The 13677-nt window shown below is 38.2% G+C and overlaps 1 protein-coding gene across 3 annotated transcripts in view; it reads left to right on the forward strand.

Annotated features, from left to right (window-relative positions):
- The window catches only part of UBR2 (ubiquitin protein ligase E3 component n-recognin 2), a 5196118-nt gene that overhangs the window by 2560809 nt on the left and 2621632 nt on the right, over nucleotides 1–13677 (forward strand). For all 3 annotated transcript variants that reach the window (XM_044061864.1, XM_044061881.1, XM_044061872.1), the window contains exons 20-21: nucleotides 8427–8490; nucleotides 8642–8766. In XM_044061864.1, coding sequence (XP_043917799.1) covers nucleotides 8427–8490; nucleotides 8642–8766 — 189 coding nt within the window. The remainder of the gene's footprint in view (nucleotides 1–8426; nucleotides 8491–8641; nucleotides 8767–13677) is intronic.

Raw genomic sequence — 13677 nt, forward strand, 5'->3', positions numbered from 1 at the left:
ATAGGTTTATACTAGGCTATCTGCCCTAAGGCATTTATAAGCCTAGCCCAAATTTTTGTGGCTTATGCCACCCCTTATATGAAAAAATACTGTGCCCATTAGTTTGTTGTGCCTCTGTCCAGCAGTGACACAGAGATGATTCCCGGGGTAAACCTACGATCTCCCATCCACAGGTCTAGATTTCTCTTGAACAGAGTCAGCGAGGTGCTCTGCCTCACATGGACCGGGATTTTATTCCACAGCATAGGGAGTCTCTGAGTGATAAATCTATCCCTCCAGCACGTCCTATTTATATCCGTGCTAAGGTTTAAGTTGCTTGCTCTAGTGGTTTTGGTGGATTTGGATTTTTTGAGGTGGAGCATGTCCATTAATTCTGGGTTGGACATGGCCTTGTATGTCAGGCACATGTCACCTCTGAGCAGACGGTATGCGACTGAATAGAGCTGGAGTTTCTTCAGTCTGGCAGCATATGACAGATTTTGGAGTCCCTTTATCCTTTTGGTGAGGAACTTTTGGGGTCTCTCCAATTGCTGCAGATGTCGGGTGAGATACATCCCGAATGGGGCATTGTACTCGATCATTGGTCTGATAAGTGAAGAGTACAGGGGAACAATGACCTCACTAGATCTGGATGTGAATCCTTCATGATCAGGTGGGCAATGTAGAAGGTCTTTCTAACCACTTTAGCAACGTGAGTGTCAAAAGAAAGGCCACTGTCAACCTGGGTCCCCAGGTCCCTGATAACCTCTTCTGTGCTTAGTGGATTGCCACCTATATGGTAGCTTGGGGTTACCTTGTTTTTCCCGAAGGGTATGACTATACATTTTTTGGCGTTTAACTTCAGGCCATGGCTCTGGCACCAGCTATCTGTTTCCGCGAGTCCCTTCTGAAGGATATCCGTGTCCGATGCACTTTCCACTATGGCGCCCAGTTTGCAGTCGTCTGCAAACTTTGTCAGCCAAAGTCCTTCCATGTTGGCCTGTACTTCTGAGAAGTAGATGCCAAACAATAGGGGGCCAAGGACCGAGCCCTGTGGGACATCACTTGTGATCGGCTTGGAGTCTGACACAGCGCCAGCAACTCTAACCCTGTGGGTTCTGTCCTTAAGCCAGTTTGCAACCCATCTTGTGACATATGGGTTTACATTTAAGCTGGTAAGTTTTATGTTGTAAATATGCTGAAAGAAAAGGCTTGCTTAAATGCAGAAACAAAGTTTAAGTAATATGTGATCAGCAGTCATACTAAATGACCATGGCTTGGAAAAGGAATCTGCTGAATGGACATTCTTCCCTTACAGACTCAAAACAGGATGTATGCAAGAGCAAAAATACAAAATCTGCTTTTAAAGAATGGACATTTTTCCCTTACAGACTCAAAACAGGATGTATGCAAGAGCAAAAATACAAAATCTGCTTTTAAAGAATGGACATTTTTCCTTACAGACTAAAACAGGATGTATGCAAGAACAAAAATGCAAAATCTGCTTTTAAAGAACAATGACATGTTATTCTGCATGGAAAAACAGGATGGCACAAGAACAGATGTTTTTATACAAAGATCCAAATAAAATACAGGATGTTCACACTGTCAGAAAAGCTGATCTCTGACAATGTGTTTTCTCAAAAATATGTTTTTCTTCATAAAAAACAGGATATGCTTATCAGCATTGGCACAAGAACATATGCTCATATGTTAAGCTTAGTATTGTTTCTACAGGATAAGCAATTCTCCAAATAGAATACAGAACAATGTGTTTCCTCAAAAATATGTTTTTCTACATGGACATCAGGACACTGTTACAGGATATTCACACTGTCAGAAAAGCTGGTCTCTTACAAGACATTGTTAAACAAGGAAGCTTAGTATTGTTTCTACAGGACTAAAACTGTATATAAAGAGCTGTATAAATCCAGCTATGTGAGAGGGATGGTAGGGACACAAGTCCTAAGGTAAATGTTATATCTCTCACATCATCTGTACTATATGAGAAGTAAAGTTGGAACAGTACTTTTAAGCTGTAACGTGTTTCCGTTTGGTTTATTATAAAAAGTTATTGGTTACTGCTCTCTAAAGTTGATGCTGCAAAGTATATTCTCTCATCAGTGTATATTCTGCAAGTTTCTGTATGCAACAGACTGTGAATGCAAATATAACTAGACTTTGAATTTTAGCAGAATCCAGCCAGCAAGACTGAGTGTCTTAAGAACACATCAGATCCATCCCACAGCAAGAAGCAGCAAGCAGTAAGCACGTAAATCTCAAAATATTTTTTCAATGGCGAGGCAGCTGAGTGACTAGCTCCATATAATTTTTTCAATGGCAAGCTAGCCTGCATTTGAACCTACAATCTGCATTCAAACACAGAAGGAGTGATGGTAAGCCCTGCAGAGGGTCACTTCAGTTAAATTGCAGTAACTAACATTTGTACGTATGTGTCAGTTCTGAACAGAAGTATTCCAGTTTATGCAGCTTGCAGTAGTAAAGTTTTTTAGACGTCTACAATCCGGAGTGAGACTAGTTCAAGAAATTCACAGTGCCATAATTTCACTAAAGAAAAGGGGGATATCCACTAGCCCATCAGTCCACTGCCTGTTGTGCTTTCCCAGCTTCTCAAGTGACTTTGAAAAATTTCCAGCCATCTGCAACAACAGCCTGATCACCTGTTTTCTTGCTCACTGGTAAGACTTTTTTCTACGTCACATTTTTTAGTATGGTTGCTATTCGACAGTTTTGTATATTAGACAGTATGAATATTATTTATAATTCATGCAGGAGTAAACCAAACTTTAGTAAATTGCTATGTTGGTATACACAGCACATTAGTAAATGTAAAACCTTATTAGGGCAGGTTGATAGTAAGGCATTATGCAAATGTATTACAATATTTGACTGGTATCTCAAAGAAAACCATGTGAAATATGACAAATGTTTATTGTGTGCTTCAACAAAACTGCATTTTGTGTATTATGTCATAAAAAAGTATTGCATCATATTGCTAAAAAAATAGACTGTAAAGACAGATCTGAAGAATTAACTAAGGGTAAAGTGTTTCCATTACATTCTGATGTTGAACAGTTATGTCCTGTCACCACATGTGAGTCAAATCAGTTACTGATAGAACCCCTAGTACATTTTGTTACAAAGGAATGTAGTAAACTTCTAAAAGACAGACACAATGAGTTCAGGAAGCCTAGACAAGTTATACATACATCTTTTCAAAAGTGCATAGGAGTTTCAAATTCAGCAGAACAGCTTACTAAAGAATGTCAGAAAGACCATGCAACATTACTGGAAATTCAACAGCAGTTGCAGGATAAAGGAAATAAATTAGCTGAACTGACAGACTGGGAACTTCCTGCATACACAGTTAATCTGTGCAAAAGAAATATATTTTATAATATGTTTATGTTTTGAAAATGGTTAAACATACATGGTAGGATGGTAGGATCTGATGTCTGGACAAATCATTCTTAAATGTTTTACTTTCATTCAGTTAAAGCAAGACATCTATCAGTACTACAGTAAAGTAAAGCATATGAATGCCATTCTTAGCACAGTCAAAAGGTAAACAAAACTGTACTACTGTATAAAAATTAAATGAAAATAGTTAATAAGAATAAAGATTTAAAGTCACAAGACTGACATGCTTGTATAAAGATATACAGATACAAGACAGACATGCATGTATGTTCTTTTCATCTAGAGTACATCTGTTACAATACACAAGAATAACAGTCAGACAACAGCAAATATAAATAATATAAATATAAATGTGTTGGTTAAACTAATATCTATTTTGTTTTTTACAATGTGTTTATAATTATATAGTAACACCAAACAGTTAAAATTCTGAATTTTAAAAAGAAAATCACAGATTTTATTAGTCAAACAGTTTTTGTAAAATTAATGGCAGGACAGTTAAATAGATAAATAAATAAAAAATACTGAAATCCATGTAAGGTAATTGTAAAATTATGTCTATTTATGTAGTATAAATGCATAGTTATGCAAATCACAATCACATTAAAGGAAAAATGCTAAAAGAATTAACTATAGTTTACAGAGTATGAAATGTGAGCTCAGACCTTCCTAGACTGAATGAATAGTTACAGGAAATGCTGGAAAGATAAGATAAACAACAAGACTGATTGCCAAATAAGTAGCTTGAGTTTTTCTAAAGCATCATTGTTATTAAAACATAATTGTTAAAATGTTTACAAGCAACACTATTTAGTAATTGTCATAAAATGCCACAATTGTGCATAGATGTCACTTATAATCTGTTTGCAAGTAAATGTTAAAAGGACAAAAAAAACCTCAGTTGTATCAAGTACAGCCAGCAAATGGGCTATAGTATATATACAGTTCAAATCAATTGTGCAGGAGGATGTAAATGCCTACTAGTGGTAGTAAATAGCAAAAGCTTTATAAAAAATTATCAAATCAGACAAAAGTTCATAATTTAATAAAATAAATGTATAACCATAGTGTTAGGCTGACATACATTCTATTCTTACAGCATAGGGCAGGAAAACAGTGCTGAAGTACTACAGGGGGAGGGGTACTTTCTCAGTTTTACACTGACTGTATAAGGGGGAGGGGCACTTTCTCAGTTTTACAATGACTGTATAAGCAATACTACACAAGGGTCTGAAATAAAGCTACAGAAAAAATAAACAACAAGGGTCTGAAATAAAGCTACAGAAAAATAAACAAGGGTCTGAAATAAAGCTACAGAAAAAAATAAACAACAAGGGTCTGAAATAAAGTTACAGAGAAAATAAACAACAAGGGTCTGAAATAAAGCTACAGAAAAAATAAACAACAAGGGTCTGAAATAAAGCTACATAAAAATAAATAATAAGGGTCTAAAATAAAGCTACAGGAAAAAAATATCTCATTCCTTCTTGACAATACTCTTTTAGGGGGAGGGAAAAACAGGTATTAGTGTATTAGAAATACTGGTAAACTGGATTAAACCTGACAGGGTGAGATATTTTACAAGTTGTTAATAGCTATCATAATGGTTATTATTGTATTGTTTAGTATTAAATTGTATTTACAACCTGTTAAACTGTAAAGCTATACAAGAGATAGTTAAAAAACAAGAGATGGCTTAAATTGATTACAGCTATACAAAAGAGAGTAAAGATATGTAAAAAATTGAATAAGAATGGTCACTATTTCAATATGTTTTTGACAAAACAATGTTGGTATAAAAAAGTATGAATATTTTAATTGCTGAGTATGTAGTTTGAAATAACAGGACATATGGATTTGGTATCAGTTCCACTAGATATTTCTAAAGAGACAAATATTTTCCAAGATTTTGCTTAATATTAATGTTATTAAATTTGTAAGATTAGACTAAATGTACTTTATAGTATTTGTATGTACAAATGCAAAAGAATTCAGTACAAATGAAATTAATGTCTAGTAATGAATATGTGTGAAAAAAAAACATATTTAAATAAACAATGGGTCCAGGATACCTACTAGATTGAAATGCATGAACAGCAAACAGTTTGTGTAAATACATACTGTACAGGATACATCGTAATAAGTTCAAAAGTAATTTGTCAAGTTGTAATATCATTGGTTTTACCCCAGTAAAATAACTGCTTTCAAATATTTATTATCTAAGCCCAGTTCAGTACTTTATCAAGATGTTAATGAGCAGTTCAGAGACATGAACACAATGTGATGGTTAAAATGACATTGAAATTGTGTGTTTTCAGTAGTGTATAAATGCTTGCAGTAGCACATAGTTATTGTCTCATAGTTAATTTAACAGCTGCAAAGAGTTAATGAAACAGTTCTAAGTCATAAATTAAATTCTGTGATTGCAAAAGAATAAATTGATCAAGTTAAACTAAAGCAGACACAGCTTATAACTGATAAAATATTTTCACAGAATGGTCTGCAAAAGAAAAAGTTGTTAAATACATTCAGTTTTGGTAGTAATACTTTAATATCATTGTATTAACTATGTAAAATTGCATTTTGATTTGTTGTATCAAACTAAAGGTTTGTTTCTTGTGTTTTTTATATAGAATGTTTTGAGTATGTTTAAAAACAGAGGGAATTGTTAGATTTTATGAATATAAATCTGAAATTAATTATGTTGTAAATATGCTGAAAGAAAAGGCTTGCTTAAATGCAGAAACAAAGTTTAAGTAATATGTGATCAGCAGTCATACTAAATGACCATGGCTTGGAAAAGGAATCTGCTGAATGGACATTCTTCCCTTACAGACTCCAGGATGTATGCAAGAGCAAAAATACAAAATCTGCTTTTAAAAAATGGACATTTTTCCCTTACAGACTAAAACAGGATGTATGCAAGAACAAAAATGCAAAATCTGCTTTTAAAGAACAATGACATGTTATTCTGCATGGAAAAACAGGATGGCACAAGAACAGATGTTTTTTATACAAAGATCCAAATAAAATACAAGATGTTCACACTGTCAGAAAAGCTGATCTCTGACGTGTTTTCTCAAAAATATGTTTTTCTTCATAAAAAACAGGATATGCTTATCAGCATTGGCACAAGAACATATGCTCATATGTTAAGCTTAGTATTGTTTCTACAGGATAAGCAATTCTCCAAATAGAATACAGAACAATGTGTTTCCTCAAAAATATGTTTTTCTACATGGACATCAGGACACTTGTTACAGGATATTCACACTGTCAGAAAAGCTGGTCTCTTACAAGACATTGTTAAACAAGGAAGCTTAGCATTGTTTCTACAGGACTAAAACTGTATATAACGAGCTGTATAAATCCAGCTATGTGAGAGGGATGGTAGGGACACAAGTCCTAAGGTAAATGTTATATCTCTCACATCATCTGTACTATATGAGAAGTAAAGTTGAAACAGTACTTTTAAGCTGTAACGTGTTTCCGTTTGGTTTATTATAAAAAGTTATTGGTTACTGCTCTCTAAAGTTGATGCTGCAAAGTATATTCTCTCATCAGTGTATATTCTGCAAGTTTCTGTATGCAACAGACTGTGAATGCAAATATAACTAGACTTTGAATTTTAGCAGAATCCAGCCAGCAAGACTGAGTGTCTTAAGAAGACTTCAAATCCCACAGTAAGCAAGCAGGCAAGCAGAAGTAAGCAGAGAGCAGCTCAAAATATTTTTTTCAGTTTCTACTAGAAAAATGTTTGGTCTTGTTTATCTTGTCACGACCACCTATGCTAGGAACTCTAATCATTTGACTGACAGTGTGCATAGACACTGGAACATTCTCAAATATGACCCTGACTTAACTAGCCTTATACCAGACAAATGCCTTTTTTCCTTTCGTAGGGGAAAGAATTTGGGTTCTTTCTTTAATCATTTTAAACATGGTTACAGGCATGTTGACCCCAATTGTATCCAAACCACATTGACAGGGGAACCTCTGACAGGTTGTTACCCTTGCGGGCATTGTTCTAATTGTGACAAGATAAACAAGACCAAACATTTTTCTAGCAGAAACTGTCCAATGGTTTATGATCTCAGATTTTTTGCGAACTGTAGCACCGACTGGGTTATTTATTTAGCCACCTGCCATTGTGGTTCATTTTATGTAGGAAAAACATCAAGACCACTGAAAATCAGGATTTCGGAACACATTAGTAACATCAAAAATAAGAGGCAGACCAATGCTCTATATAAACATCACTCAGTACATGCTTCTGCCAAATTCACCTTCACTATAATTGATAAAATTGTTGGCAACAAGCACAATAAAACTGGGTTACATTCCATTCTGAACACCAAAGAAAAAAAGTGGATAATTAAACTGGGGGGATTATTCCCACCTGGTCTTAATGAAAATCTTTGATTGAATTCAATTAATTTACAATGAGTGTATGTGTGTATAAATACTCTTGCTCACCACTATGTATGTAAGCAACACTGAAGGCTGTGTTTGTTCCTGCCGAAACCAGTTTGTTCTTTTCTGTAATGATTTAACTTTCATTACAATACATTTTGAACACTGTATGCTGGCTCTGTGTGTTTTTTATCTTGATTCTACTTATTGAGAGCCGTGCATTTGCCTCACGCGCTGATGACCCCCTTTTTTGGGTACCTTAAAGCAACCCAAGGTTGTGGTATACTGGTCAGATGTCTGGCTACCCTTTTCAGGGGTTCCCCATTGTTATGAGTATCGCAACAGTGAAGAGAGGGACATTTGCCGTTATGGTAAGATTTTACACAACTGTGCTTCTAAAAGCAAGAGCTGTAATGTAATGAAGGTAGTTGTTTAGAAGATGGCAGCATTTGCTAGAATGTATTGTGTATTTACACTTCACAAACATTTACAATTGTTTAGATTTTACTTTTTTTGAAATATTTTACACAGATCAGTATATTTACATATATATATATGTATATATATATACATATTGTCCTTTGTTTTTCTAGGATATCGTGCAACAAAATAACATCCTTATTGAAGAAATGTTGCATCTTATTATAATGATTGTAGGTAAGAACTCAAAATTTGTGTTTCTTGAGTTAGTGCCAAAGAAAACTTGTCAGTAAGAAATCTGATTTGTGATATTGTTCTTTAGATGTGTTTGTCTTTGTTGCACTGAAATTTAGTAACCCGCTTGTACCTTTTTCATGGGGTGTTGTAGGAGAAAGGTTTGTGCCTGGAGTTGGACAGGTGAGTGCAGCAGATGAGATCGAACGTGAGATTATTCATCAGTTGTGTATCCGACCAATGGCGCACAGTGAATTGGTCAAAACATTACCTGAAGATGTAAGTAATCTAGAGATTAAATACTGGAGATCATAATTTTAATGTAGTTATATATTTATTGCATTAAAGGATCACTGTGTTTCATCTTTTCCTGTTAACTATATTGCTTTTAATGCTCAGATAAATGTATATTTTCATGTGGCTCTTGCCTGAACTTGCCAAATCATTTACAGTGCTTTTAGTTCTGTCCTTGTTTATCATTTGTAATAAGGTGCCCGGAAATATAATTTCAGAGGCCATATCCATGTCTAGGAAGGCCACATCATCTGTTATGTGAAGAATGTGACATTGGTTTAGAAAACTTGATCATTTTGGTTATAAAACCAAGTTGATGGATGTCACCCAGAATTATACAAACAATGCATAAGCGTCTTTATTAAACTGCAGATGTACTTCTTGTTTCACTGTTGCAGTCCTGACTTGTGGAATTTCCTGCAGTGAAAGCCCTTGGCCTGTCCGACTACCAGGGAAAAAATCTCCCTCCTCCATGGGCTGGTGGACATTGGCATATGGGCATATAGGGAGCAAGCCAACATTATATCAGTTTTCTCTTGCCATCGGAGCTGAAAGCAGTGTTTCAGTGCATCAGCCAGTCCTCACCAGAGTGATGTCATCTGAAAGCTAAGTATCCCATTGAGGAACCCCCCCCCCCCACTTGGTTTACTTCATGTCAGATAAGGTTAACATTTGGCTCCATTGTGGTAAACAGATTCCACACTGATAATTCCATACACTTTGTGTTACCTGTTTAGGCCCAGATCACGATCTATCTAACTGCCGTTTCTGTGCCTGTTTCAAGTGTACAACTGTTAGGTGTATGGCCGAGATCTTAGTTAGGTACTTTAGTCTCGCAACTAGTTTTCAGTTTCCGATGGCGTCCACCTGTCTTTCTGAGGTTGTTCCCCCTAAGCACAAGAGGGATAAAGAAGAGAGACCCAAGCTTAGGGCCTCGGGCGACCGTCTTTTTCCATCAGCCAGTCCTACAAGGCTCGTGATCACTGATGAAGGTGAGGGGCTTTCTCAGCCCCCTTCTGCAGCTGAGTGGTGGTGCAGGCCTCTGAGACCCATTTAGAGTCCGACATGCCGTTGGTTCCCTCAGCTTCTGCACAGGCCTTAACTTTTGGTTTGTTGGTTGGGTCTTCGGCTGCTCAGCAGGCATCAGCTTCCTATGGGCGTGCTTTAACCAGTGAAGCTCCTTTGCAGCATCAGCCTGCACCAGTTATCTATTCTTCTAGAGATACTGGTTTCAGAGTTGCAGATGTTCCTACCTCCAAGGCCAAAGCTACCTCAAAGAAGAAAACTTCCTCAGGGTCTACACTGAGGCCTACCGGCTCCCACTCGCAAGGATATCAAAAGGATTTAGTTAAGCTAGCTGAAAACTTATTCTCCCTGGTCAGATCTAGACCCTTTCATTGAGTCTTCCCCAGGGAAAAAAAAAAGGATCCTACCCCTGAAGTTATTTTATGACCCCTTTGAATCTGATCAGGAGGAGTCTTTTCGATGATGGACCCTCTCTGACTTCATTTGAGGATTCATATTCTGAGAAAAACCTGGCTTCTGCTTCTCCTCCTGAGGACATTACTTTTGGAGAAACTCTTCATGCCATGAGGGAACATTTCTCGAGGGAAACCCAGGATTACCCACAATCCAAAAATAGGATTAGGGAATGCCTTGATTTGCCAGAATACAAGCCTCTTGTCATCCCTCCTGTTTTAGAGGTTGTAGAGGGTGTTTTCTTGGATTCCTTTTTAAGTCCTGATTCTCTTCCTCCAGCCCCTCGAGGACCAGGCAGGTTATGTAGGATGCTAGACTATCATAACAACCCTTCTGCTGATACAGAATTTGTCACCCCAGGACCCAAATGGGCTAGAGCCGGTTCCTCTAAAAACCCTTTACCAGCTGTTAGAGAGCAGGGCTCTTGCTAGAGTTGGCAAAAATGTTTATACTTTTGCCACCTTAGCTGTGAGGGCACTTAACTGCCAATTCCACATGAATAAATACCAGCAGACCATTTTTGATCAGCTGAAGCAAGAAAAAAAATCACCACTCTTGAGGACAAGAACCTTTCCAAGGAATTGTTAGACCTTTGTCACTCTAGCTCTCAAGTAGCTAGGCAATTCCATACATTGTCCCTCATCACTTCGGACAGGTAGGTTCTGTACATTTTTTTCAAATGGCGACAAACTCACTTTCAAAGAATTATTAAAATACTCAGGCTATCCAGACATTCCACCAAACCAAAGAAGAGAGGCCCTTTCTCGAATTCAGAATTTCTGCTTCTAGGGTTTATTGGAGCCAGTTCCAGAACACCAAAAGGGAATTGGTTTTCTACTCCAGTTAAGAAACAACAGCCAGCAACCATCCAAAAGTTTAATAAATCTCGAGCGCTTCAGCAATGCCTTGAAGGCTTTGCCAAAGCGCTGGAGATTTATTAAACTTTTGGATGGTTGCTGGCTGTTGTTTCTTGATTTTAGTTTCATTCTTGAGTGGTTGGTTTTCTACTCCAGGCTGTTTCTATTTCCCAGAAAGGAAGGCTCTCTGTGTCCCATTTTAGACCTCTCTACCCTCAATCAGTTCCTGCTGGTTCCAAAATTCAGAATGTTCACTCTGCAAAAACATTTACCCATGATAGCTTCTCTTACCTTCATAGTCACTCTGGATATAAAAGATGCCTACTTGGACATTCCTGTAAAGGAAATGCACAGAAGTTTTCTGTACTTCAGAGCAGGTACCAGTTACTTTCAATTTTCTATACTGCCTTTTAACTTGTCTACCATTCCCATGGTGTTTGCAAAGTGCTTAGCCCCTATAATCAATTTCTGCAGGACCATAGGGGTCCAAATCTAACCCTGCGTGGACAGTTGTCTAATACAAGCCATGATTCTGGCCAAACTCCACAAGGATCTGGTGTTTACCCAGAACATCTTCACATCCCTGCATTTTACCATCAATCTCAGCAAATCAACACAAATCCATCCACCAGGATGATTTTCCTGAGGGCTCTTCAGGACTCATCCTTTCAAAAGATGATCTTATTGCCAGACAAGGTCTCCTTCCTGACTCACTACTTTCAAAAGATCATGCAATGACAATGCCTATCACTACTTTCAAAAGATCATGCAGTGACGATGCCTATCAGCCAGGGAATTCCTCAGAGCACTGGGCGACATGGCACCTTGCATCCTCGTGGTTCCTCTGACCAGGCTGCACATGAGGAAGCTACAGTGGTACCTCAAAAGTGTGTGGTGCCAGCACACACAATCCCTTTCGACCGAAATACAGCTGATTCCTTGTCTGAAGGAGGAATTTGCATGGTGACAGGCTTCTGCTCAGAAACAAAGCCTTCCTTCAGATTCACTTCTCAGGAGCAAACACTACAGATGCTTCAGAGATAGCCTCACGGGCTCATTACAAATACTTCCAATCCCAAGGGAAGTGGGAAGTTCAATTCAGAGTGAAACCTAACTGATGGCAGTGCAAAAAGGCCTGATAGCAGTCAGAAAAATGAAAACTGGGAGTTGTGCTAGTCAAAACAGACACCACAGTCATGTGGTACATAAACAAGCAGGGGGGCACTAATTCCAACCCTCTATATTGACTTCCAATGCACGTTTGGAAGATTGCTCACTCTCTAGTGTTGCATTTCTTGGCACAGTACCTTCCAGGTGCTCAAAATGCACTAACAGATCAACTCAGCAGAAACTTGATGGATTCCAAGAATGGAAACTGCATCGGAAAACATTTCTCAGCATAGTCAGGAAATGGGGAGTCCTCCAGGTAGACCTCTTCACCACCAAGGAAAATGCAAAACTGAAAAGATTCTGCTCCTGGAGCAAACTACCTTCAGTTTGAAAGACAGATGCTTTCTCTTTCCCTTGGACTCACCTCTTCACTTATGCATTCCCACCCTTACCTCTACCTCCTCAGGTGCTTCTAAAAATAACGGAAGAGGAGCCAAGGACAATACTGATAGCCTCAAACTGGCCCAGACAGCATTGGTATCTCCTACTACTTAACCTAACCAAAGAGAACCCATGCCACTTACCTCAGAGGGTAGACCTCCTTACTCAGGACAAAGAGAAGGATTGTACACCCCAGCCTGCAAACACTCAAACTCTCAGCCTGGATAATCCTGCAGCATCCAGGACTGAGCCCCACCCTAAGCAAGCAGGGTTAAGACATCCTTGAAGAGGACAGAAGGCCTAGTAGTAGGAAATCTTACTCAGCTAAATGGAAAAAAATGTTACATCTGATGTCAACAACAGGACCGCAAACCTGCTTTAGTCAAGATCTCCATCATCCTGGATTATCTGGCTAGTCTGGAAAAATAGGATTGGTTAACAAAGGCCTATCCTACTTTTCCATCAAAATTCATGCTTCTGCCATTTCAGCCCCAATTTCCTGTTCTTCCTCCTGTCTTTTCACACCCCTTGCTAAGGCAATTCATGGGAGGGGAGGGTGATCCACATCAGACCCCCCCCAGCAAGCCAACCACAACTGCATGGCACCTCCGTTTTGTTCTGGAAAAAACTGACTCATCCTCCTTTCGAACCAGTGGCTTCTGCTAACTTAAAGTTTCTAACTTGGAAAACTGCTCTTTTGCTGGCTGTAACCTCAGCTAAGATAGTATCTGACCTGCAGGCTTTTGTGACAGTGGAACCATTCCTCATCTTCCATCCAGACAGTGTCTTCCTCAGGACTAACCCTTCTTTATGCTCAAGGTGGTCACTGACACATCCTTGAATCAAGTCATACACTGCCCACCTTCTTTCCCAATCCTCAGAACCAAGGTGAAAAAAGCCTACATTCTTTAGATGTGCATAGGCAGGTCTGGTACTATCTTGACAGAACTAAAACCTTGAAGATCAGACCTACTCTGTGGTCTTTGTTACCATTTCTGAAGGGAAACCA

This window comes from Protopterus annectens, chromosome 1.part0 (assembly GCF_019279795.1).
Source record: "Protopterus annectens isolate FY-2018-M chromosome 1.part0, PAN1.0, whole genome shotgun sequence".
NCBI lineage: Eukaryota > Metazoa > Chordata > Ceratodontiformes > Protopteridae > Protopterus > Protopterus annectens.